Genomic DNA, 26,196 nt, shown 5'->3' with positions numbered 1-26,196 from the left:
CTGCAGCTCTCTGGGTGCAAGGCAGAACCATTCCCTGGCCTCTGCTTCCAATCTATTTTTATAACAACCAGCCGATAAGAGGCTGACTTATGGGACTACCAATCTTCTCATTCCTTTGTTCTGCAACCACCGGGATTTGTGGGACACTCTGGCCCTCCTGGGGACACTTGTTTGCTGGGTAGTCAGAGACCTGCAAAGGAGACTGTTGTAACCAGGAAATTATATTCAAACCACTACATTGAGCAAGTGTCTGTATTTAGCCAAAGGTCCTGTAACCAACACCATTAATCACCCACTGTGCACCTGTCTCTAATGAGCTCTTGGCATAAGATATTGCCTGCCTGGGTGATGCCTTCTATAGGCAACCGACTAATCTGCACATTCTACCAACTTGCACCAGGTACAGGCCTTATGCCTAGGGTGACACGGGAGAGCTAAGTATCAAAAGGGCTAGAAGAAGACAGAATTTGTACACCGGGCTTCAGGGGATGGGTAGGAGTTTGCTGAAAGCCCTCTCCTGTCTTGTACAGAGAAACCGTTTCTTTACACAGCGTCCTGCAAACACGGACCCACGGATCAGTAAAACTGAAGTCAGGCATTCACTACTACAAACAAGAAGGCCACAGCCACTACTTCTCCAATATAACCGCAGCCTAAACTGCTGGGAAGCTTTTCCACGCGGAAATAATATGCAGGCTAACTCTCCATCACAACCTGCTCAGAAGAGAGGGGAGGAGACTGGATTTCACCTGCATGGAGATTTTAATTTTTTTTAATTATTATTTTAGTTAGTATGTGCACAGGACGCTCAACTCAAAGGGAACAAAAAGGCAATAAAATATCTCTGATTCCTTTGTCCACCCTAGGTCTTAACCAGTCAGCCCCCTCCCCCAGAGCGGCTGCTACCAGTTTGCTCTAGTCTTTCCACGTGTCACGCATGCTGCCGCAGCCTAAAGGTTGCATCTTTGTGGGAGAAAACCGGGCGTTTGTGCAGACACGCACACCCATGCGCCCTCCTTTGCCACACGCGAAGTTCATTAGCGAACACGTTTGCCGTTGTAATGAACTGTCCAGGAAACTTTTATCAAACGTCCAAACATGCCCTAGCTTGCTTTCCGGCTGGTCCAGACACGGGACCCCTAAGTTACTCCCAAGCTGATCCCTGTTTGGCAATGGTCACCAACCAACTAGGGCCATTTCAGCAAGGCCATGTGGCTTTTAGGGCCGCCACTGGTCATCAGGATTGGCCTAACCTCCTTTCCCGGTACAAGGAAGGGTACTGGATCTCCACTCGACTGGGACCCCGCCACCTTGAGCTCCAGGTGGCCCGATTGAGTCGGTCCCCGGGACTAGCGGCCCACAAGGACCAGGGTCTAGAGCTGAAGCCAGTAGCGCCACCGGCGTGTGGCGGGTGGCGAGTGGTCCGTAGGCCGTGGATGAAAGCCGGGGCCCAGCGCTCCTGGGGCCCGGCCCAAAGCGCGGCTGCTGGGGACCACTGGGGACTGCTGGGGACCGCGGGGGACGCTGACAGCTGTGGCCGCGCCTTGCTCACCTCACGCGCGATCTGGTTGAGCGCGTCGTCCTCCGCCGTCAGCCGCTCCCGGTTGGGGAGCCGCTTGCGCCCCGATCCCTGTGTGCCCATGTCCATCGGCCACGGCGCACAGCTGCTGCGGGACCGGTCTCGGAGCCGCGCTGGTCCAGCCGCCCGCTCCGCCCCTCGCTCCGCCGCGGCGTCATGGCGTCAGCGGCGCGGGGCTGGGGACGCGGGGGACGCGGGGGACGCGGGGGACGCGGGAGGCCGGGGCCAGGACTTCGGGGATCCTCGGGTACCCGGGAGACCGCGAGGTGGGACGCAGGGATTCAGAGTAGAGATGGAGATGCTCAAGTAGTGGCGGCGGGTAGCTGGGGACAGGGACACAGGGACCCCGGGTGGTCCTCAGTGCCAAGGCTAGGCAAGACCGAGACAGAGGAAAGTGGCTGAGACCCACAAAGAGGCTCCCTCATAGGGGCAGGCCAGAAGTTAGGGACCTAGGAGTAGCAGACTGTGGAGGTGAGGTGTTGGAATACCAGGATACTGGGGACACTGGCACATGAGGGGATACTGTGAGACCAGGGGAGCTGTTGGTGTTTAGGGACGTGAGTTGTAGAGGGCAAACTGCTGGGGTCTGGCATGCCCACCATTGGAACAGTGGGTAGCTGAGTGGAAACTTCTGCTTCTGTCATACAGAGGTTTTCAGAGGATTGGATGGCCCAGAAGAGTTTGCGTCGAGGGATGGACCCAGGTTATAATTTAATCGGGCATCCCTATCTCGGCCAGTTGAGATAAAAGTCCATCCCCAAGGATTGAGAGCCTTGCTCTGGAATCAGGTCCGGGTGCCTTCTGATGGCAGCCCAGGTACCCAAGACTCCAAGCACTGCGAACCGTTCTTTGAGAGGACACAGTTCGTTCCCCTGTCTTTCTGCTCACATTGCTGGCTGCGGTGCCTCCTGACTGGCCACTTGACTCCAGCGTCTGAGAATGGGCCCGACATATTTACTGCCATTCCTGTGTCCTTGATATTTGAAGCTCTCTATGGGAACCACTGGGAAAGCTAGAAGGCTGCCCTGGGGCTAGGCAAGGTGAACAAAGTTCTCATGTCTCTCCTTGTCTTCTGGATCTTAGTTGACTGTTGGGTATTAAACAGGGCACCAGCAGGCTGGCAAAAGCACTGGAGTGTCTGACGTTTGGCTGAACTTCAAGGTGGCTGGGCGTGGGGAAGGACAGGAGGGAGGATGGCACAGAAGGAAGGACAAGCCTTATGAAGTCATGGGTAGCAGCTCTGTCCCCACTGGGATCGGAATGGTCAACATAAAATGTATTTCCAAGCAAGTTGTATGACCAAATGCGTGTGAGCCCTTAGAAACATCATGCGGAAACTTTAGGGGACAAGAAGCAGACCCCTCAGTTACAGAGAAGCTGTTGGAGGTGTAGGCCAAGGAATAGATGGTGAATGGACGGACATGGGAGGGGCGAGAGATTCTGGTTACATTGCTAGGGTTACAACCTGCTTGGCACACTGTAGGCAGGAGGGAAACACCTGTGAGCCAAATCTCCCATGCCATGATCACACCATGGGGGGAGGATACTCCTTAGTGATGTAATCCTGCCTGGAAATGTCTTAGGCATCATCATTACCCAGGCCAGCTGGGGGCTGTTCATCCTCTCCTTAGCCAAGGGGCATTGAGATGATCCTATATCCACCAAGGCTGTGTCTTGCCAACCTGTTCCTTCACTGACATCTGCTCCACACCTGCCACCTGTCAACTGATTGCCCAGGGCTCTTAGACACAAAAGTAAAGGAGGCAGACTGTGTTGCTGCCCTCTTAAGGCTAAGGAAATAATGTCTGCTTCTTATCCAAAGTCAATTCCAAGATCCAGCGTCTTCCTTCTGGGAGAAGCCTGCCTGATGCTTAAGACCTTTCTCTCTATGTAGGATTCTTAGCCCTGCCCACCTAGCATCCTAGGAATCTGGTCCTTTTTATTCTAAGGGGCATTCGATCAGCTTGGCTGTCACAACCTCCATCCAGTAGCTGTCTCCTGTACCACACAACAACACCAGAACACTGTTTCAGAGCATTGAGAGAACACTTGATGACCAGGGCTACTGTGTTCATCTCCAAGACCATCTCTGAGATCCTCCTTAAATGCAAATGCCACCTTTAGAAAGGATCCAGGGAAAGAGAAAAGGAGACAAGGGCAGTCTGGGTAAAGGACACTGTATGTACAGTTGACTGCTATAGAGTTTCCCTCCCTGGACTTATTTCTTTGTTCACAGGGCAAGCTCTGCAGGGGGCTGGGAAGTTACAAGGGATCCAGTCTGGTTAGTGTGAAGACTCAGAGCTTCTGGGGGAGAGGCCCATAGGAGCTGTCAGAGAGATCAAGCTGGACGCATTAAGTCATCATGGGGTCCTACCTGGCCTCCTCTACTGCTCTCCACCTGCAAAGGATGGAAATATATATTATTGGACTATAATGGAGAGAGCCAGGGTGAGCTACAGTCCCTCCTAGGACAACTGGCAGAAGGGAGCAAAGCCTCTTGTGGTAGAACATGGGGCCAAGATTATGGGCACCGGTGGGGACTAAGAACAAGTTCCATGTCCTGCCAGGGGGGTTGGTGGCTTGTCTCCCATGGCCAGCCAGCCATTTTCAGCAGCTTCTTTCAATGGCTCATATACATATTTCCAAAAGAGTAAGTGGTTCAACTCACTCCAAGTGGCTTTCTTAAATACCTGTGGACAACCTATTATAATTAGGATTTCTACTGCTGTAAAGAGACACCATGACCACGGCAACTCTTATAAAGGAAAACACTTCACTGGGGCCGGCTTACAGGTCAGAGGTGTAGACCGTTTTTTTTACAAGTTTAGGATTTATTTATAGTTTATGTATATGAGTGCACTGTAGCTGTCTTCAGACACACCAGAAGAGGGAATTGGATCCCATTACAGATGGTTGTGAGCCACCATGTGGTTTCTGGAATTGAACTCAGGACCTCTGGAAGAGCAATCAGTGCTTTTAACCACTGAGCCATCTCTCCAGCCCAAGACCATTATTGTAAGGGTGGGAAGCATGGTGACAAGCAGGCAGCCATGATGCTAGAAGAGCTGAGAGGTCTGTATCTGAACCCACAGGCAGCAGGAAGAGAGACACACTGGGCTTGGCTTGAGCACAGGAGATCTCAAAGCCCACCCCCAATGACACACTTCCTCCAACAAAGTCACACCAGTCCAACAAGGCCATACCTCCTAATAGCATCACTCCCTACGACCAAGTATTCAAACCTGTGAGTCTGTGAGGGCCATTCCTGTTCAAACCACCACACACCATTTCCAACAAACTTCAGGTTTGGTAGAGGAAACACTTGGGGGTTGTCTCAGGCTCTTTCTTGTATTCCCGCCTAAACCCAACCAGATGCCCACACTTGTCTTTTTCCTTCGCCTCTGATCATTTTTCCATTCTTTCCCTTCAACCACGGTTCCCAGTTCAGTTATAGCCCTCTCTTGCTGGGGTTGATAGTTTCCTGAGTGGACTGCATGAAACAACCATAGGAGGTTCTGTAAGAAAAGACTAGAAGTCCTATTAATAACCAAACTGGAATATGTGAAGAGACTACAAGGGTATGATGCAAGCTTCTGGGTTTCTCTTACAGGGCAGGCCAGGGGCCCATGGACATGGAGTCCATGTAAGACTCCAGTGACTTTATTATGAGGTCCAGCATGGCTGCCTGAATGTCACCGACACTGGTGCCATTCAATGTGCCATTTAAAGCCTTCCTCCATCAAGCTGCCCATTCGGACCTTTGGAACAACATCGCTGTGACTGTCAGAGAAATCCTGGAGGGACCCAGTACTAAATGTGACTGTGTCGCCACTAACTTGTGACTAGTTAGAATGCTGAAGTTCTCAAACTTATTTCAAGTGTTGTTCCCGTGGGATCGCACACTCCCAAGTGCCACTTAGGTCAGGAATTTTCTACCGACAAGGAGGTGGAGTGGGAGGGTGATGCTTGGACATGCCATGTGTGTTTCTGGGCACCTGTCCCACCCCCTCTGTGTGTGTGTGTGTGTGTGTGTGTGTGTGTGTGTGTATGTGATGCTTGGACATGCCATGTGTGTCTCTGGGCACCTGTCCCACCCCCTCTGTGTGTGTGTGTGTGTGTGTGTGTGTGTGTGTGTGTGTGTGTGTGTATGTGATGCTTGGACATGCCATGTGTGTCTCTGGGCACCTGTCCCACCCCCTGTGTGTGTGTGTGTGTGTGTGTGTGTGTGTGTGTATGTGATGCTTGGACATGCCATGTGTGTCTCTGGGCACCTGTCCCACCCCCTCTGTGTGTGTGTGTGTGTGTGTGTGTGTGTGTGTGTATGTGATGCTTGGACATGTGTGTCTCTGGGCACCTGTCCCACCCCCTCTGTGTGTGTGTGTGTGTGTGTGTGTGTATGTGATGCTTGGACATGCCATGTGTGTCTCTGGGCACCTGTCCCACCCCCGTGTGTGTGTGTGTGTGTGTGTGTGTGTGTGTGTGTATGTGATGCTTGGACATGCCATGTGTGTCTCTGGGCACCTGTCCCACCCCCTCTGTGTGTGTGTGTGTGTGTGTGTGTGTGTGTGTATGTGATGCTTGGACATGTGTGTCTCTGGGCACCTGTCCCACCCCCTCTGTGTGTGTGTGTGTGTGTGTGTGTGTGTGTGTATGTGATGCTTGGACATGCCATGTGTGTCTCTGGGCACCTGTCCCACCCCCTCTGTGTGTGTGTGTGTGTGTGTGTGTGTGTGTGTGTATGTGATGCTTGGACATGCCATGTGTGTCTCTGGGCACCTGTCCCACCCCCTCTGTGTGTGTGTGTGTGTGTGTGTGTGTGTGTGTGTTTGTGTGTGTGTATGTGATGCTTGGACATGTGTGTCTCTGGGCACCTGTCCCACCCCCTCTGTGTGTGTGTGTGTATGTGTGTGTGTGTGTGTGTGTGTGTGTGTATGTGATGCTTGGACATGTGTGTCTCTGGGCACCTGTCCCACCCCCTCTGTGTGTGTGTGTGTGTGTGTGTATGTATGTGATGCTTGGACATGTGTGTCTCTGGGCACCTGTCCCAACCCCTCTGTGTGTGTGTGTGTGTGTGTGTGTGTGTGTGTGTGTGTATGTGATGCTTGGACATGTGTGTCTCTGGGCACCTGTCCCACCCCGTGTGTGTGTGTGTGTGTGTGTGTGTGTGTGTGTATGTGATGCTTGGACATGTGTGTCTCTGGGCACCTGTCCCACCCCCTCTGTGTGTGTGTGTGTGTGTGTGTGTGTGTGTGTGTGTGTGTATGTGATGCTTGGACATGTGTGTCTCTGGGAGGAGGAAAACTGTGGGTGGCAGTTCTTCACAAAGCTAGCTATCCAGGAGACCTTTGTTCTTCTCTTCCCCTTCCTCTTCCTCTTCCCCTCCATCCTTCTCTTCCTCCCCTCCCTCCTCCTCCTGGGCTTTGGTCAAAGTCAAGTCCTTGTACCTACAAGACATGTTGCCTGTCACCCTTAGGGCATTCTTCTGTAGCTGTCTCAGGGCAGCTCTCTGAAGCCTAGGACCAAGCTTGCCTTCTATTCTCCCAAGAGCTTCCCTTGTTTAGGGTTGTGGCTCCACAAGTGTTTAGAAAATGTGCTTGAGGGGCTGGATAGACAACTCAGCAGTTAAGAGCATTGGCTGCTCTTGTAGAGGACCTGGATTCAGTTCCCAACACCCATGTGGTTGCTCCCAACCATTTAGGACTCCAGTTCCAGGGTTCCAATTCTCTCTTCTGACCTCCTTGGGCACCAAGAATGACCATGATGTACATACACACAAAGATACAGACAAACGGCTCATACCTATAAAACAAAATAAATCCTTTAGAAAGACAATTCACTGGACCACGTAGAGCCTTTTCTATGTTGCTGTGTAAAGTAGGATATAAAAACCAATGCTCTTTTTACTTGTGGCAAAGAAATGCTACAAATGCTTATTGATTAGACATAGAATCAACTTTCCTCAGTGTGGTATTTATTAGCTGTTGAATCAGTTGGCTTAAACACACACACACATACACACACACACACACACACACACACACACACACACACACAGGTACACACACACGGCAGGTACCTTCAGGTCCTAGCCATGAAGGTGAAGCTACATCAAAAACCCATTCTTCCTACAATAACGATGCTAAACCTGTCTGTATAGAAAGGAGCCATTTGTGAGTACCAGGGAGTCAGAGGCCAGACGAGAACCCAAGTAGACATTTGCATAAGGGACACAAACGAGGTGACATCTTCCCAGTGAGCCATTTGTCATCATTGAGCTATACCAGGAACAGGTCTCAAGATGGTGGACCGAAGAGTTACATGTCTGAGTCTGGGGCTACAAAATCAGTGGGGAAAAAAATGGGAAAACCATGAGGAAGGAAGTTTCAAGATGCTAAATATCCACTCTATATTGAGTCCTGAGCAGCATGTGTGGATGGTTCTCCAAGAAACCTAGAAGAAGGCAGCAGCGAGAATCCTGAAAGAGCTGAGCAGAGGTTGTTAGCACCTGCCTAGTGCTTGGGAAAGAGTTCGGGTCCAGCTGAGTTAATGGGGCATGGGGCTGTGGTTTGGAAGTATCTCCCAAAGGACCATGTTTTGAAAGCTCATCCAACAGCTTCCTACACCATTAAGGTTGTGCAGTTTTGTCAAGTTGAATCATCTGGGAAGAGGGAACCTCTGTCGAGGAACTGCCTCTATCTGATTGGCCCATAGGCTTGTTTGTCAGGCATTTTCTTGACTGGTGATTAATGTGGAAGGGCTCAGCCTACTGTGGGAAGAACCAGTGCTGGGCAGGTGGTCCTGGGTGGCATTAGAAAGGATGAACAAGACATGGAGAGCAAGCAAGTAAGAAGCATTCCTCTACGGTCTCTGCGTCGGTTTCTGCCTTCAGGTTTTTGCCCTAACTTACCTCAGTGATGAACTGTGTCCTGGGAGCTGTAAGATGAGATAAACCCTGTCCTTCTCTAAGTAGTTTTGGTCAGAGATTTATCACAGAGATGCAAACTATAATGCGGATGGTGGAATCTTTAGAAAGCCGGACCTGATGAGAGGAAGTTAGGTCATTGGTCCATGTTCTTGAAAGGAATAATGGGACTGGACCCTTCTTGTCTTTTCCTTTGCTTTTGATTACTATGAGGGGAACAGTTCTGTCTAAGCAAGATGTGACGTTGCCTTGCCACAGGCTCTAAACCAACAGAACCAAATGACTATAATTTGAAACTTCTAATACCACGAACCCTAAGAACCCTTCCTTCCTTCCTTCCAAGTTGTTTCTCTCAGTTGTTTTGCCACAGTGATAGACTGTTGGCTATTATACCTGGCAGACCTTGAGCTCTCACTGAAGTGCCAAACACTTCTAAAGAGTTATGCTACTTTTTTTGGCTTGAAAATATAATAGGAAAACCCCAATAGACACACTGTGGCAAAACCTAGAACCAAGTCTCCATAGGACCAAGTTGACAGTCATGGCTGTGGAAAGTTAACTTACTGTGGGGATTCTACACTCTTCAAAAGAAGACAACAGAACCTAGAGTCTGCAAAAACAATATCCTCACTGTACACCATCTTAAGGAATTACTGGGCTAGAAAGAGATTCCCAATTAAGAGACATATAGTCAATTGGGGGAAATTCAGAGGTGACATAAAGGTTGAATTAATCAGAGAGGCAGTATAAGATAACTATGATGGACATGGGTATAAAGGATGAAGACAGGGAATGCAGAAGATACTTGGGAATTCTAAACATGAATGCACCAAGACCCCATGCCATGTGTAGACATTCCCATTCCTCATGAGCTCAAGTGTAAGACTTGCTTGAATCTGTGCTTGTGTGCATGCATGCCAAGTAAAGTATAGGTGCCTGTGAGGGCCAAAAGAGGGTATTGGGTGCCCTGGAGTTACAGGCAGTTGTAAACCCCCTGATGTGGATCTTCTGGGAGAATAGCAAGCACTCTTAGCCACTGGGTCATCTCCTCAGCCCCAGAAAAGTATCTTTCAAAAAGGTATATGGTATAGTATTATTAATAGGCTGGATAATATCCAAGAAAGGACTTGAGGAATGATCAACACAGTTACCTGAACAGAACGACACAGACAAATTAAACTAACAAGAGTGGGTTCGGGGGATTTGGGCTCCCATAGTGGTCAATGCATTTTCAACGTAGGCACTATGGGAATTCAATGAGGAAGAGGCACTGGAGCCACAGGGAATCTATATGGGTGGGGGTGGGTGACTTGAATTTTACCTTCCCTCACAGCATACGCAATTACATTACACTGCATAATCATAGTTCAAAGTTTCTAGAAGAGAGTGTTACAGAACAGCCTTCAGAGCATATAAAGAGCCAAAATTTCATAGACAGTATCCAGAAATCGCAATCATGAAATGGAAATCGATAAAAAAAATCTTTTAAAAAGTTAATTTAAGACTTCCGTTATGACAATGAGAAGCAGAGCCACAGATCCAGAGGCAGTTTCCACGGCTCACCATGGCTCTAAACAACAGCGGCGCACCTGCTTCCAGCTGGATTTTCACACTGAAGGGATACACATGCCAAGAAGTAACCAAAAGGCGTTTGCTGTCATTGTTGTTAGAGAGGTAGAAAATAAGAAGATAGTACCAGGCTCCTTAGAACATCTGACAAGGCCAAAGGGCAGGGGTGCTGAGCCAGGGTGGGCATAAACCACGCAGCCACTTTAAAAGGCTGCCTCACGGTTACGTAGAAACACTGCATTAGTTCCTTTTCTCGCTGTTGTGACAATACACCTGGCAAGAGCAACTTAAGGGAGGAGGGGTTTATTTTGGCTCACAGCTGTAGGGATGCAGTCCGTCAGAGCTGGGGAAAGCATGGTAGCAGGGTTGGAGGCACCTGTCGTCAGTAAGGAGAGAGAGAGAGAGAGAGAGAGAGAGAGAGAGAGAGAGAGAGAGAGAGAGAGAGAGAGAGAGAGAGAGAGAGAGAGCACAGAGCTTATCTTGCTTGCTGCCTTTTCCTCAGTCAGGGAATAGAGCCACACATGTTTAGGGCGTGTCTTCCCATCTCACTTAACCCAATCTGAAAACTCCCCTGGAGACTTTCCCAGTGGTTTATCTTCTAGATCCTCTCAATTTGATGGTAGGATCACACATCAACTGTCATATGATGCAGCCTTTCTACTTCTAAGGATTTACCCAAGACACTATGCCCCCCAGAAGACACACACCAGAATGTCTGTGGCTGTTCCAGTCATAGCGGCAAGAGGCTGGGACCAACCGTCTGTTGACAGGTGAATGGACAGAATGCAATGTAGAATACACAGACCTTTTCACTAACACGAACATACTAATATAGACAATGATGATAGGTTCTAGCATGACTGCCTTGCTACTAATCCAAGGTGGTACCACACGTACAGGGATTCCCATTGTGGGCTGGCTCTCTCCATCCTTAGAGCATCACACCTATCTGCACATCTGGATACAAACCCGCCATCCCTCCAAGGCGTCTGGGTACCCATCACCAGTGAAACTGTGCCCAGGGCATCACAGTATTTACATGCAAAGGACCGTCCTTATCAGTCACACAGCCCTGTCCTCCACAATGGAAACAGAGCACAGATGTTTCAACTCTCTTTTCTGGGTCTGGAAGATGCTTCTCGTATTTTTGGCAGTGACTTTTAAAGCACGTCATGTCCTTGATTTGGCAATTTTAAAATAGCACAAACATTTCATCAAGTTTTTTTGTTCGCTGAATAATGCCCTGGAGACTTTTCTTTTTGTGAGAAAAATCACTGGAAATTTCCCTGCATTAAGATAGTTGCTGACTGTGCAACCACTCTGAGAGGCTTGCTCTGCCTGGTTTCTCTCAGCCTAACTCCAGGGAAGGTCCGAGGTGAAGCATTCCACGCCAGCATCCAATCTATTTTAAGAACATAACAAAAAAAAAATAGCTCCTGGGTCTGGAGAGATGGCTCAGCAGTTAAGAACATTGACTGCTCTTGTTCTTGTTCCCAGTACCCACAGTGGGGTGGTGGGGATCACAACTGTCTATATCTCCAGTTTCAGGGGATCTGATGTCCTTCTGGCTTCCTTGGGCACTGCATATGTATGGGCCATTTATCCACAAGATAGATAGATAGATAGATAGATAGATAGATAGATAGATAGATCTTTTAATAAAAGAAAAATAGTTTGTCAGCTATTCATTTGTACAGGATATTCAAATTGAAATTTCTTGTAGTCACATCTCCAGACCCAGAATGGCTCATAAAATCCGCAGTGATTTATCAAATTTAGAACGACTCAGAGAAGTAGGAAGGTCATGGGGGCTCTCTGCTGCAGAAGGCTTTTCTCACAGTGGAGCATGACAAAATGCAAGGTTGAATTACTGAGGGAATCTTGTGGGAGTAGAATTATCTGAAAATATCTCATGCCTTCAGAAATCGAATGTTTGCCAGATCTTGTCATTCAGCTCATAATATGCCTGAAAATCATTTAAAACTATGTACTGGGTCTGTTTAAATTGTATTTAAGGAAACAATGTAACCAACCTTACTATGCCCTGGACTTCCTATGTCATCAGCTTTTACAATCTCAGCTAAATACGTGGCTTGAATTTCTTCCATACTTACTCCTGGTTCAGAAGTGTGTGAGTGTGTGTGTGTGTGTGTGTGTGTGTGTTGTGGTAATCATTTGCTGAAAACAGCTAATGGGTTCAAAGGAACCTTAACATGTATCCACCATAACAGCTGGAAATAGGTTGGCAACATTTGTTTCCAGTTTTGAGTGCTTTTCTGTGTCAGTTGGGGGATGGTAAAATGGCTTCCTCCCTTGAGTGACTGAACAGGATATCTGTAGAAGGAGAATTCATCCTCCCCTAGCGCCATGCTTTCTATGTTGTTCAGTAAATACAGACCCCCTTTGTTGGGGACAGAGGATGGATAGACATCAGACACATGTGATTGACAACTCACAGGTCACACCACAGATGACAGACATATGGAAGGCACAGGGAAAGAAGTGAAGACTTCATATCTGGGCTCATTCTTGTTTTGAAGAACTTCCAAGAGGAAGGAAGACTCATTCTTTTTTTTTTTTTTTTGGCTCTTTTTTTCGGAGCTGGGGACCGAACCCAGGGCCTTGTGCTTCCTAGGCAAGCGCTCTACCACTGAGCTAAATCCCCAACCCCTCATTCTTTTTTTTTTAAAGATTTATTTATTATGTATACAGCGTTCTACCACCACGTGGTTGCTGGGAATTGAACTCATGACCTCTGGAAGAGCAGACAGTACTCTTAACCTCTGAGCCATCTCTCCTGCCCAAGACTCATTCTTTAATGCTGCATTAACATAGGATCTGATAAAACTAATCCTATCACATCTCACTTGACCCAGAACCTCCCACACTGTAACTGCACATCAGAGAACCTTGTGTCTGGGATGAACATGGTACATATGTGTCTTCAGTGTGTCTCAAGGTATTAAAGCAGAGTTATATATGTGGAGAATTGGAAATGAGCCCTTGCTGGGGAGAGGGTCAGGGAGACTCTGAGGTAGGAAAACATACACTGAAATCTTGGGTTTACCTGGTTCTTTGTACCTGGCTTTTCTTCCTTACAGTGGAATTCCTAAAACTTCGTGTCCCAGATCAGGTCTTGGTCTTTTCAAGAAAGCTGGTCAGAATCCTTGCTCAGCCTGACACCCCAGCTGATGCCCGCCACTTCGACTGCTCTGAAGGAGTGCAGAAGAGATGTCCTTTCAGGAAGAGAGCTGCTGGCCTTGGAGCAGAGCTAGGGTAGATGAGGAGGAGCAGGCCTGAGTCCAGGGAAGAAGATGGCCCTTCAACAAGCCAGATAAGAAGATGAAGACATAAAATTAATGAATTAATGAATTAATGAATTAATTAAATTAAAGAAAAAAGGTGAAGACATATCAGTTCCCAGATAAGAAAGAGAACACACTGGGGTGTGTGTGTTTATGTGTGTGTGTGTGTGTGTGTGTGTGTGTGTTTGTGTGTGTGTCTATGTGTGTGTGTCTATGTGTGTGTATATGTGGTGTAGGTATAGTAAGTCTGCTTCTTCTTTGTGATCAAGAGGTTGCTCTGTTGTCTCTTGGTGACTGAGGAATGAGCAGGCTGTGGGGAAACCCTGACAGTGCATGAAGCGTCACTCTTTGACCCACACACTCCCTCCTAGAGCCACTTTGCTCTGCATCAGGCCATGCACACTTCCGTGGGAATTCTAACTTTTGATATGTTTTTTACACACCCACCTGTTCGCTCACTTCCAAATTCAACAACTGTTTTCTGAATGCCCTGGGAACAAGACAGAGGCTTCATCCTCTCTCAGCCAAGTTCAAGGTGAATGGACACAAATTCGAAAACCATCTCTTCCTCCCAGTCTGTCATTAAAATCAATCCTGCCTCAGTCCTCCAAGTTCTGGGGTTACATATGCAAACAATCATTCTTAGTCTGCTTTTTTTTTTTTTGAGAGAAGCTCTCCCGTTGTAGTCCAGGTTTGCTGAGAACCCACTATGTAGCCCATGCTGGCCTCAAACTCATAGCTGTCACCCTTGACAAGCTTTCTGAGCTCTGGAAATTCAGGGGTAAACACCACACCTGGATTTTCCCCCAAGGGTCCACCTGGGCTTGGACTTGGGGGATCTTCTTCAACTCAGGACAGGTCCTGAGAAATGCAAAACCTTCTTCTCCAGCACACAAACCCTCAGAAGACAGACCTTGGGAAATGTGCACATGGGCTCATCTTCTCATGAATATTGAACACATCATGAATATTTATCAATGGAATTGTGTCTCCCTAAGATGATCTCATTTGAATTCTCAACATGCGTCCTTTAGAATGTGACCAGGACCTGAGACAGGGACTTTTCAGAGCTAACCAAGTAATGACACAGTCACTAGGGTGGCCCTCATTGAATAGGATTGGTGGTGTCTGTCACAAGAGGGGAAGTTTGGGGACAGACACCAGCACAGAAAGCTGTGTGAAGGTGAAGGTTGACTTTGCTTTGACCAGTCAAGGGTGCCAGGGTTGCTGACAGTATCCAGGGAGAAGGATGGCTGGCTACTTCCCAGATCTTCCAGACACCTTGATCTTGGGCTTCTGGCCTTCTGTCTGTGAAGGGTTGGAAGGGAAAGCACGGACTCTCTGCAGGACGTGGGGCTTCCTTTATTCCTGACCTTTTTTCCTCAGCCCTTTGTGGCTTTCTATGACCTTGGCTGTGAGCCTCTTTCTTGGAGGAGCCCTTGGGTCCACTACTGTTCTCCATGTGGCTATGGGCACAGCAGCCTTGGCTATTCAGGAGTGAATGTAGCTCTTTCTATCCATTCTCCAGGTTTGGGAGGGTCGCAGGTGTTCGAGAAGGCCCACTCCAGAGCCAGCCTGCTAGGTAGCTTGGTATGTCAGTGCCTGTGAACTGAAGGCTCAGACAGTCATCCGTTCCTCCATCTAGTTCTCAGGTGATGGCTGCCACCCAGCTGGATCCGAACTCCCACTCTGCACCCCGCTGGGCTCCCTGCACTGAGTTTCCAAAAAGGTGTTCATAATGCATGCTTTGTCAGGCTGGCATGAGGGTGAGCAGTGCTGCAGTCAGCATTAGGGAAGCTAAGAGCATCAAAAGAACCAGAGGACTGAGTCACTGTGCCTGCTGGCGCTTCCGGATGTGCTTGAGAGCTTGACCGCGGACCGAGTGATGTTCCTCCCTGGGTAACTGCTGAGTCAAAGGCTGCATTGTTGCTGGAGTCCATTGATGGACATTCCTGTGTGCCTCTCGGCAAACAGCTGCCCTGGTGTGTGAGCCGCTGCTCGTGGAAGTGCCATGTGCCCGCTCCCTTGCCAAGCTTGGATACGACCGGTCTGCTGATCCGCTTTCTGTGGGGGCTGTACCAGTACTGCGCACACTGGGAAGCTTGCGTCCTGACTGCCCGTCTCTGAGAGTTCTCAGTGAATTGGATTTTTTTTTCTTTCAGGTTTATAAATTAAGGATTCAAAGCAACATCTCTACGGAAATTATTTCACCCAGGATTTCATATGAAGATGGCTTTGATCGTCAGGAGCTCACCCTGCCCCGCCAGACCCCACCTCCTGGGTGTGGTATAGTAGCTATCAAAGGTGATGTAGCAATATAGGGATTTCTTGGAATGTTGTGAGGATTCTCTTCACAATTTATGTCAACACCGAGCTGGGGAGGTGCCAGTGGGCACGAATACACGACGCCTTCCCTATTCTCTGACCGTAATTCAGCAAGTCTCGCTGTGGATCTACCATGGTTCCCTAGGTTTCTTGCAAACAGGACTTCAAGGCAAAAGTGCTGGGTATGGAGGTAAAAGGAAGAGAAAAACCAAAGTTGCTTGGGCAGCTCGTTTGTGCCTTCTTGACAACAGCGTTGGGCAGGGGCGTTAGTGTGGAAGTGAGCGGCAAGGAAAATGAGACCATGACCAAGAACAACACAGGGTGTGATAGAGCGCTGGCCCTGCAGGGACCAGGCCCAGGGTTCCAGCTTCAGCACTGCAAGACCAAAATCAAAGCCAGAAACAAAGCAAAGGAAACAGACCCACAAACCACACAGCCACCGTTGCTGGATAAGGAATGTGAAATACCACATTCCGCACAACAGCAGTAGCAACAAATGTAAGGGAAACGTATACACAGCAGGCAAATAAGTGGATTTCGGGAGAGATTTAGCAGCCCGTGAACAGAATCGTACAGAAATAACAAGAGTGAAAGCCTGCAGTATGGTTCACCCAGGAATCCAGTAAGGAGGTGGAATGGACAGAGGGATACTTAGTTACACTAAAAGGCGAAGGAAAGGAAGAACAAAAGATTAGACTCCGAGAGGATGGTTGCTGAGCTCTGATAGTTGGAGGTCGGGTCTCCTTTGCAAGGAGAAAGGGCTCAAAGTTGGCCTTGCAAGCCTTTGTAGCCCTTGACAACCGGCAGCAGGGGACAGTGGCAACAGGCCCTAGGGAGCAGTTGCAGGTGGCTCTTTCTAGCATTAGAATGAATGCTCTTGTGTAGATCTAGGATGTCAGGACATTTTGCCATTGTGTAAGCCCAACATAGGGTTCTTCTGAGGCCAGTGTTAGATTTCTCACCTCAGGCCTGGGCTCTTTGAGGCCCTCCACCCTAAAGACTTGACAACTCTCCAGAACTGCTTCCCATTCTATTCTCTGGCTCTTTGAAGCCAGTGTCCTTCAGCTGTGTCTCTCTTCTCTGCACGCTGCCGTCCCTCTCATTCTGACGCTGGTTTCTGTCTTCAGTTGTTTGGTTTTCTCCAGTTGTTATGGCCACTGTCACAGTCACTGCCGCTTGAGCGGCTGCTGCCCGTCTGCTGGTTTTGCTGCTGTGAGTGCAGTCGGGCTGTTCCACTGTTCTCCTGCCAGCTTAGCTTTGCCCTTTAGCCATTAATTAGCCATGGCTTTACCCTTTCTGTGTCTTGGTCTGTTGTCTCATCAGCTATGGCTGACACACTACTGTCTCCACCACTTTTCTGTTTGAATGCCCCCATGCGTGCTGGCTAGTTTTATGTCAACTTGACACAAGCTAGAGTCTCTGGAGGAGCCAGTGTCTCACTTGAGAAAATGTCTCCCTAAGATCAAGCTGTAGGCAAGCCTCTAGGGCATTTTCTTAGTTGGTGATTGATGGGGAGGACCCAGTCTGATGTGGGTGGGGTCACTCCTGGGCGGGTGGTCCTGGGTTCTATAAGCAAGCAGACTGAGCAAGCCAAGGGAAGCAAGCCAGTGAGCAGCTCTCCTCCATGGCCTCTGCATCAGCTCCTGCCTCCATTTTCTTGCTGTGTTTGTTCCTGCCCTGTCTTCTTTCAATGAAGAGTAAGACAAATAAATGCCTTCTTCTTCAAATTGCTTTGGTTACAGAAGTAGAAACTTTAAGAGTAACGAGGAAAAGACCACTCCAGAGAAGCCTTGTATTGGGTTTAATGTCGTAATATCAGGGGATATGGTAGCACAGGAAAGCATCCGTCAGCCAGTTCATTCCGTCCATCAAGCACTGTGCTTGTGTAGCTAGAAAGGGACGTTTGGATCAATGGCAAACAACCCCTCGTGCAAAGGAAGGACTACGATGGTAGCAGCACAGCATTGTCCCCTTTACCTCAGTCACAACGTCCCCGTGAGTGACTGTCACAGGGAATGCTCCCCACTCTGGCTAAGATAGGATGATTTCAGAGTCATCTAGAGTTCACCAAAGGGTGTGAGAGCAGAGAGTCCTGTACGGACTGACACAGTCCTGGCTTGGACTGTGCCTTGGGAAACTGGAGCATCATTGTCGCTAGTGATAGTGACTTTAAAACAGACTTTAATGCCCCTAAACGTTGCCAAACATCTGTCCAGTGACCCAGGGAGAGATCACACTCGCTGATCGGTCTTATTGGAAGCCTTTTCAGAGACACGACGGTGGAACAGGTTCCAGAGTGACTGGGAAGACAGGCACGGGGGCTGAGGGCAGAGGTGAGTCTGAAGGCATTGGGAGGGAACTGAGGCACATGTGGCTGCTCTGGAAAGGACATTGGTCATGCAAGAGAGAGGTCAGCGCAGAGAGACAGCTTCTCTCTCAGACTGCTTGTGTAGCCTGGCTGCAGTGGAGGAGTGTGTGCACTCTGGGAGAGAGCAACCTTCTGCATCTTCTTCCACAGGCCTCACAGCAGGGCAGAGCAGGCCAGACCACCCGCAGGATCAGAGGCACCCCCTCCTCTCACTACAGGGTTCTTGCACTTTTTGTTTTTGTTTTGTTTGGGGGGGGTGGGGGCGGGCTTAGGTCAGTCTGGGTTTCCGTTTCCTCATCTGGGAAATGAGATGAAAGAGTTGACTACCGTCCTCCAGCACTGATAGGGCCTGAGTGCAAATGGCGGCCCAGACACCCAGAATGTAAAGAGTTAACAGCTGCACACAAAGCTGAAGGAACCCTAATGACGGACCACACCCCAACGCTCCCCTGCCAATATTGTTGGTTTTGATGTCAACTTGCCACAAATCAGTGCTCCCTGAGTAGGGTCCTCACCTGACGCACCGTCTTGACGTCTCAGTTGATGCGGATGGCATCATCTAATAGCAGTCCAGATTAAAAAAGAGCATGTCAGAAGGAAGACTCATCCTTAGCAGGACTGATCCTCCCTTGTCTCCTCAGATCTCCCTCTTGGAGATGACCTGATCCATTCTGTTGTTCTTGACTCTTCACCGGTATCACCGATCCCAGAACCAGCATTTCTGGGCTTCCATCATGGACAAAGGGCCAGGGGCTCTCCAGGTTTTCGGCGCTGGATTGGGACTGGCAAAACACTCATTCTTGGGGACTGAGCCACTGTGGAGTTGTCGGTCTCTCCAGTGAGAGACAGCTGCTGTGGGATGACTCCCACAGGTGAGGCACTCAGCCTCGGGGACTGAGTGACTACTGGGTTCTCTGTCTCTCAGGTGCAATTCAACTGTTGTTTGTAGGATGCTGTCATTATGCAGGTGAAGGCAGGTACAAGATAGAATGAGGCCTGTCATTGGACAAGAAGGAAGGATGGGCGGGAGGAAAGGTTTAGAGAGGAGGAGGAGACTGGAGCAAAGAGAGAGAGAGAAGCAGCAGAGAGAACATGGAGGCTGATGTTAAGATTCCTCTCTGTGTATTTACAGGTTGTTATGAATGGTCTTAAGGGATGGATGTGCACAGGGCTTTGTGTGTCTAGGTGGACAATTATATCTTATCAATTGGATCAGAGGTTATTGTGTTGTGTGTTCTTTCATGTGGCAATTTAATTCAAGAGAGTATGTGGTGGCTAAACACACTGGCCCGCCACATAATTGGGATGTGCATGTTTGGCATGGTGGCAACCTGCTTTGGGAACTAGATGGGTAGAGAGATTGCTGCCTGGCTCAGAGAGTAGCCATCGGCAGTGTGATATGGGATGGACCAAAGTGGGTGAGAGGCTTTGCTGACTGAGATTAAGATATCTACCAGGTATCTTGGGACACTATGGTGCCGGATCTAGTGAGAGATAAAGGAAAGCATTTTTTTTTTTATAATTTTACAGCAAAGGTTGCTGCTATTTTAATATACGCTGACTTAATAATTTCTCTCTCTCTCTCTCTCTCTCTCTCTCTCTCACACACACACACACACACACACACACACACACACACACCCTCTTGATTCTACTCTTCTAGAGATCCCCCTTACTACACCCATCTGCTCTCTTACCACCAAGAAGCCCAGGCTTGTATTTATAACCTTGGAGCACTGGTCTGGGTGGGCTAGGCTGGCCTTACTCCTACCTTCCTTTCTTGCCAGGTCCATCCCACACCAGGATAAACATGTAGGTGCCTTGCTGCATATCTATGCTCTAGGTACACTCTTACCCATAGCTCCTTGCTATGACTGACCATGATGATGCTTTGGGGAGGGTGAACCCAGGGTAGGGCCCCCGAAGGCGCCAGAAGTGCACTGGGAACTAGTTGCATGGGAAACTCGTTGGTTCCAGCAAGTGGAAGCATGATCTGGAATTGTGTTCTTTGGTCCCAAGTACTCTGTACCCATTTGCTCAGAGCATCCCTTGGACAAACTGTCAAGCTTGGACAAACTGTCTGGGCCCATCTTTGCCACCTGCCCTTCTGCCTGCTGCATGCTGGGATTAAAGGTGGGCGCCAGCACAGCCCAGCTGCCACCTGCCATTCTCGTTGCCCGCTCAGTTCTGCCTGTTGATGGCATCGCAGTTGGTCTTACATTACTCATTCTGCTCCCGGGAAGAGGGCACCCCTGTCCTCTTGACTACCTACATCCGCATTTCCTCCTGGGAGAGGTCTTCTCTGGCCTGGCCTGCAGTGTTCCTCTCCTGCCTAGGTCCCACCGAACCCTGGAGAATGACCTGTCACTCTTCAGGCCTCTGTCTCCCCCTGCTGGGATTACCTGGGACAGGACCTGGCTTCCTTTTCCTGGCTTCCTTCTGCTGAGCTGGCTGTTAGCCACAGGTGTCAACGTTCGGTTAGTCACAGTTAGTCAACATTCGGAAATCACTGTTGGAATTTTACAATGAGATAAGCAGGGTCAATGTTTAGGGTCAATGTTTCAGGGGGAGAGACACTCCCCAGCTCCTGTTTATCTCAAGGATAGGAGATTAGAACACTGCAGGAGAGGGGAATGCAGATGCTTATCAGACTGTCCTTAGCCACAGCTCTGCCAGGAAGCCCAAGGAGTGGCTCAGCTGCCCCCAGGGGAGCACCAGTATGCCTGGCTGACCAGAACTGGGTCATCTGATTGCTTCTGCAGGAAAACTGGATATATTGGCAGTGGGGCCCACAGTCATGGGCTGTGCACACAGACCAGGGGCACAGGTCTTTACGAGCAGTTAGCTGTTTTGTTGCCAGCCCAGAGAACTGCTTGAAAGTCACACACAGAGGTAGCCAATGAGATGGCTCAGTGGACAAAGACACCAAGCTTTGTGGACTCCATCCCTGGAATCCACGTAGGGGAAGGATTCCCGCAGGCCATCCTTTGACCTCAGTAAGTACACTGCGGCACATATGTACATAAACACGCATGTTCACGCATATATGATGAAAGAATAAAAACGTAATAAAGAGGGCTGGAGAGATGGTTTAGGGATTAAGAGTGTTTACTCCTCTTCCAGAGGGCCCGAGTTCAGATCCCAGTAACCATGTTGGGCTTATGACATCAGCTGTGGGGGACCTGAAGCCTTCTTGCTGGCCTCGGCAGAACTACATGCACATGTGCAAACCCACCCAGAGACACACATCTATTTAAAAGTACAGTAAAAAGCGCTCACAAAACTCACACATGTTTAACCAGCAGTAAGTTTGGCCGCCCCTGTGGGGAATGGGGTAGGAAGCTCTGGAGATCATAGGACAGCAAGAAGCTCTCACGGGATAGCTGCCTACGGAAATAGAAAAATCTCTGTCACGCAGTGTTTGAACAGAGGTCGAGAAGGGTTTGCTTAGGGTCCTTGTAATTATACTCAGCTCTATGATTTTGCCTTTAAAATTTCTTAAAGATTTATTTATTTATTTATTTATTTATTTATTTATTTATTTATTTATTTATTACATATAACTACACTGTAGCTGTCTTCAGACACACCAGAAGAGGGCATCAGATCCCATTACAGATGGTTGTGAGCTACCATGTGGTTGCTGGGAGTTGAACTCAGGACCTCTGGAAGAGCAGTCAGTGCTCTCAACTGCTGAGCCATCTCTCTAGCCCCTGACTTTTTTTTATTTAAAAAATAAAGATATTGTCTCACTATGAACCCAAAGCTGTCTTACTCCCCGCCCCCCAACCCTTTCTCACTCCCTATGTGCTGGGATTGCCGGCGTGTTCCACCAAGCCTGGCATAGTTCTGACTTCTTTTGAAAGGCGAATGTGTGTCCTGAGAGTTACATGCACGTTCATGTGACATGCTAACCTGGCTTAGTGAGAATTCTTGTCAGTGTCCAAGGTTGATGAGCTGTCTGGAATTCCAAAAAGTAGCAGTACTCAATAAAAACAATGCTAATTATGTCCACACACAGGAATTACTAGGGAACCGCTTTGTCTTGTTTCCATTGATAGCAGCAATAGCTCTAGTCACAATCTGAATTTTGGAGTTGTGGGTCCTCATCAACCCTGAGGTAGAGATTGTCCCATGCAAGCCGGGAAGGACACATCCTTTGGTTCATAGAGACCTGTAACTTTCTCTCTCAGCAGGCAGCTTTCGGCACCTGAATGACTTAATCACACAGGCCAGCCAGGCAGACCTGGGGCAGCCTGGTCCAACCTCTGCCTTCAGGAGTGAACAGACGGGTGTGCGGTAGGAGCTGACTGGTCCAAGAGAGGGTCTTGCAGGAGAAGACCACCCAAGTGACTTTTAGTTTGGGGTAACCCCAAACACAGAGAAGGAATACACCCCCAGATCTACTCAAGTGTCTGTATTCTGGAAATGTTCCCCTCCTGGGAGAGGATCAGGCCTGCTCAAATGTCTGGATTCTGGCTTATTCTGGTCCCCCCTGGGGAGAGGATCAGGTTGCTTGAAATCATCCGGAACACCAGTATACTCCTAGACACAAGCCCAGTGTTAATGGGGGAACCCAGACTGGAGATAGCAGAATCCTAGGAGGAGAATTTGGAGCATATAACTTCTTCCTGCTCAGAACTGGTGATTCCATGGGCTTTGGTCTTCAAGTAAGGTCGTGTTACAGAAAAAGATGTAGATGTGTTATTAAAGTCATTGGAACCCTTGTCAGGTGACCCTGAGGTGAACAAAAAGAAGATTAGGCCTGTCTCTACCAGGCAAGCCCTCTGAGAGAGGTCAGAGAGAGCCTCTTCTGACGTTGAGAAGGTGCTATGGGAGAGCAGCCAATAAAAATGGGGTCTCAGTACTTCTATCCCATGGACCTGTGGGTTCTGTCAACATCAGGTAGCTCAGAAGAACGGTCCTGATTGCCTTATTTGTGTGGGAAGACCTGCCCCAGTCATGGGCAGCTCCTTCTGGTGGCAGCCTGTACATAAAGGACACAGCAGTGGGAAGAGTTTTTGCCTTTTGCTCTACTGGCCTTCCCTCTTGTCGCTGAATTGACTCGTCTCCTTGCAGCTGTTTCCTCCACTGATGTCAGAACCAGCATTTCCAGCCTTCTGTTGTGGACTAGGCACCAGCAGTTCCCCAGGAACCTTCCAGATTTGCAGCACCACCCTGAAGATATACAGCTACTCGGCCTGCCGAACTGAGCAAATACTGGGTTGTTCGCCCCTCCAGAGAGAGACGGTCACAGTCGGGTTGCATCCCACTGTTGAGGCAGTCAGCCTCAAGGACCAAGGGCCCCTGGAGTCTCAGTCTTTCAGTGTGGTTCAGTGCCTGTTACTGTTTTTATGTAGGTTGACTTATACATTCAACAACATGTATGCTCTTCCCACTGCTTCTTGTAGGTGAGAATTTCTAGAAGGAAGCCAGCTGTGAAGGCTGAGAGAGTGATCAAAACTGCAAAGATATGGGGGAGGTCGGGATGTTGCAGTTCTGGAGCCTGATTACAATTTACCTGGGATGATCTTTAATCTGAAAACAATCCAGTCATTGCCGGCCCACCTCTGCGTCAGACCTAACACCCTGCGACTAGGCAGGCCTAATATCCAGACGACAGCTAGAACACTTTGAAATAGACCAGCACGGAAGACCTCCATTGTCTACCCATCAGAGGGCTAAGAATGCCACCAGCTGAGACTCCCCACCTTCCTGTGACTGTCCTTTTAATGTTTCCGCCAGCGCAGTTCAGAGTGGCCTTCACATGGGCTGGAGGGATGGCTCAGCAGTTCAGAGCACCGACTGCTCTTCCAGAGGTCCTGAGTTCAATTCCCAGCAACCACATGATGATCTGTAATGGGATCTGATGCCCCCTTCTGGTGTGTCTGAAGACAGCGACGGTGTACTCACATACGTAACACGAATTAATAAAAATTATTAATATTAAAAAAAGAATTGCCTTCACTGACAATCTTCTTTGTTCGGTTATAAAACTTGAGGAAAATGCTTCTATGCTGTGAGACATGGATTGTAGCCTAAACCTATGGTCCCTGGACCGATGATTACTCCTGTCAATGATTTGGCTTCTGAATAAACTATCCCTTAATCCCTTTGAGGCGAGAACTGTGTGTTTTGTATCAACACACTGTTCTTCTAGAGAAGTCTAACTAATACAACAAGTACTTCACCTTCTGGGCCACCCTCCTGGCCTTTTACCTGATATATTCTTGGTGGACAGAGGACAGATTACCTGTTGAAATGCGTCACTGAGCTTAACAGACCTCTCCTGTCCCCCAACCCTAAAGCTAAGAATGCTTGCAGTAATGTCTGTGTCCTGAGAAGGATTCCACTGCTCTGCTGCAGCCCACCTACCTGACGCTCCACCAACGTCACTGGCAAATGTTTTGACTCTATAGCCGTAAAGTTCTCATTGCCTCTTTTGTAGGGGAAGTGCCATCCAGGGTGACTTGTATATGTTTTCCTGGACCGAGTTGGTCTGGTTCCAAATAAACTTCATTTTTGCTTGTGTGTTTGATCATTGAGATAGAGTCTTACCCTTGATCCCAGGTTGTCTTAGAACTGCTGCATAGTTCAAGCAGGCCTCAGACTCTTGCCACCAGCAAGATGGGAAAAACGCAGTTCTCATCTCAAAGGGAATAAAACAAAATTCATTCTGAAGACAAATCGGAGTGACCGTGGCCTGGGAAACATGGAGCTAGGTGATCCCATGTTCCATTTTCTTATCTGAAAGCAGCTTCATGGTGCTTTTATAATGTGGTGGTTTGAATCAGAATGGCTACCACAGGCTCCTGGATTTGAATGCTTAGTCACCAGGGGGTGGAACTGTTTGAGAAGGATTAGGAGGTGTGGCCTTGTTGGGGGGAGTGTGTCATAGCAGGTGGGCTTTGTGGTTTAAAAGGCTCATACCAGCCCCCATGTCTCTTTCTGTCTGCTGCCTATGGTTCAGGAAATAAAGCTCTCCCAGCTTCTGCTCCAGCACCACTTCTGCCTGCTCCCTACCGTGTTGGTCATGAACTTACCTAGAGAAACTGTAACCCCATCTCCATTATGCTTTCTTAATGAGTTGCCTTGGTCATGGTGTCTCTTCGCAGCAAGAAAACAGTATCTAAGAGAGTATCAGAACAAAGAGTGGTGTGAATCAAGGCATTTAAAAACTACATTGTTGGAAATATTAGAGAAACTGGTTAGGCCAGGATGGGAGAACCTTTGCCATAGGCCTCAGGTACTATTTGATGACATTCTTAGTTTTTAGGTAGGGGAACTTGGTGGTCTGCTAAGCAGATAGATTTCAAACAGTGTCTATCTATTAGTGATAAGTTTCAACACAGCAGTGGGCAAGGAGTGGCTACTCAGAGATTAGAGCTAGCCTGAGGTAAGGTAATCAGCCTCTGGACTGGCAACATTCTAACCTCCCCACACCTCAGCAGAGCTGATCAATCAGCCAGTCTTTACAGAGACAGCCTCTTTCTAGAAGAATTGTTCAGTCTCCATCTTCTTGCCTTCTGCAAGTGTGATGTCTGCCTTTCCTTCCTTCAGAGCAGAGTTGCTGTTCTAAGTGGACACTGATAGGGTCCAGACCAGGTCAGGCCATGACACCTGCCACAGCTCCTCCCTTCTCACAGGTATGACAGGCCCCTGTTCACAGGACTTTCTACAGATCTCTAGCAGAAGGGCACACCAAAGGGCCAGCTGTGGCAATGGTGATCACACATCTGCTTCTCCACAAGCTTCCCTGTATCCTGCAAGGGAGTCAGAGAGCCTAGCTGCTATGCTGAGAAACCCTCCTCCTCCTCAGAACCTATAACAGGGTTCTGACTGTGGGCCTAATTCCCCCTCAGAGCCCCACACCCACTCTCTGTCATATTACTGTTGTCAGACTTGGGGGTACCCAACCTGTGTTGCAAGGCAGGTCTGGCAGCCCCCATGTCTGTCTTCATGGCACTGAAGCGAGATTGGAGTTTAAATAGAGGGCCCAGGATAGTCCCTCTCTCCAATCAGTCTCAGACAAGGTGTGGCCCGGCCCACCACTGACCTGTCATTATTACTATATGAGAGCTTCAGTGTCATATTGTAACATGGTCTCAGAATGCATGAAATCTCTTTC

The 26,196-nt window shown here is 48.7% G+C and overlaps 1 protein-coding gene across 36 annotated transcripts in view; it reads right to left on the bottom strand.

Annotated features, from left to right (window-relative positions):
- Positions 1-1,734, bottom strand: part of Lrrfip1 (LRR binding FLII interacting protein 1) — a 128,216-nt gene extending 126,482 nt beyond the window's left edge. For 34 of the 36 annotated variants that reach the window (XM_006245459.4, XM_039083994.1, XM_006245462.5 and 31 more), the window contains exon 1: positions 1,553-1,719. In XM_006245459.4, the coding sequence (XP_006245521.1) occupies positions 1,553-1,648 (96 nt within the window). In that variant the 5' untranslated portion in view covers positions 1,649-1,719. Of the gene's footprint in view, positions 1-1,552 lie in introns of all 36 variants that reach the window. The other 2 variants (XM_006245444.5, XM_006245458.5) reach the window with 2 other exon arrangements.
- Between the last annotated feature and the right edge of the window lie 24,462 nt (positions 1,735-26,196).

The sequence above is a fragment of the Rattus norvegicus genome, chromosome 9 (assembly GCF_036323735.1).
Source record: "Rattus norvegicus strain BN/NHsdMcwi chromosome 9, GRCr8, whole genome shotgun sequence".
In the NCBI taxonomy this organism is placed as follows: domain Eukaryota; kingdom Metazoa; phylum Chordata; class Mammalia; order Rodentia; family Muridae; genus Rattus; species Rattus norvegicus.
The sequence above is the reverse complement of the archived record's forward strand: the minus strand, read 5'-3'. Positions and strand labels throughout refer to the sequence as shown.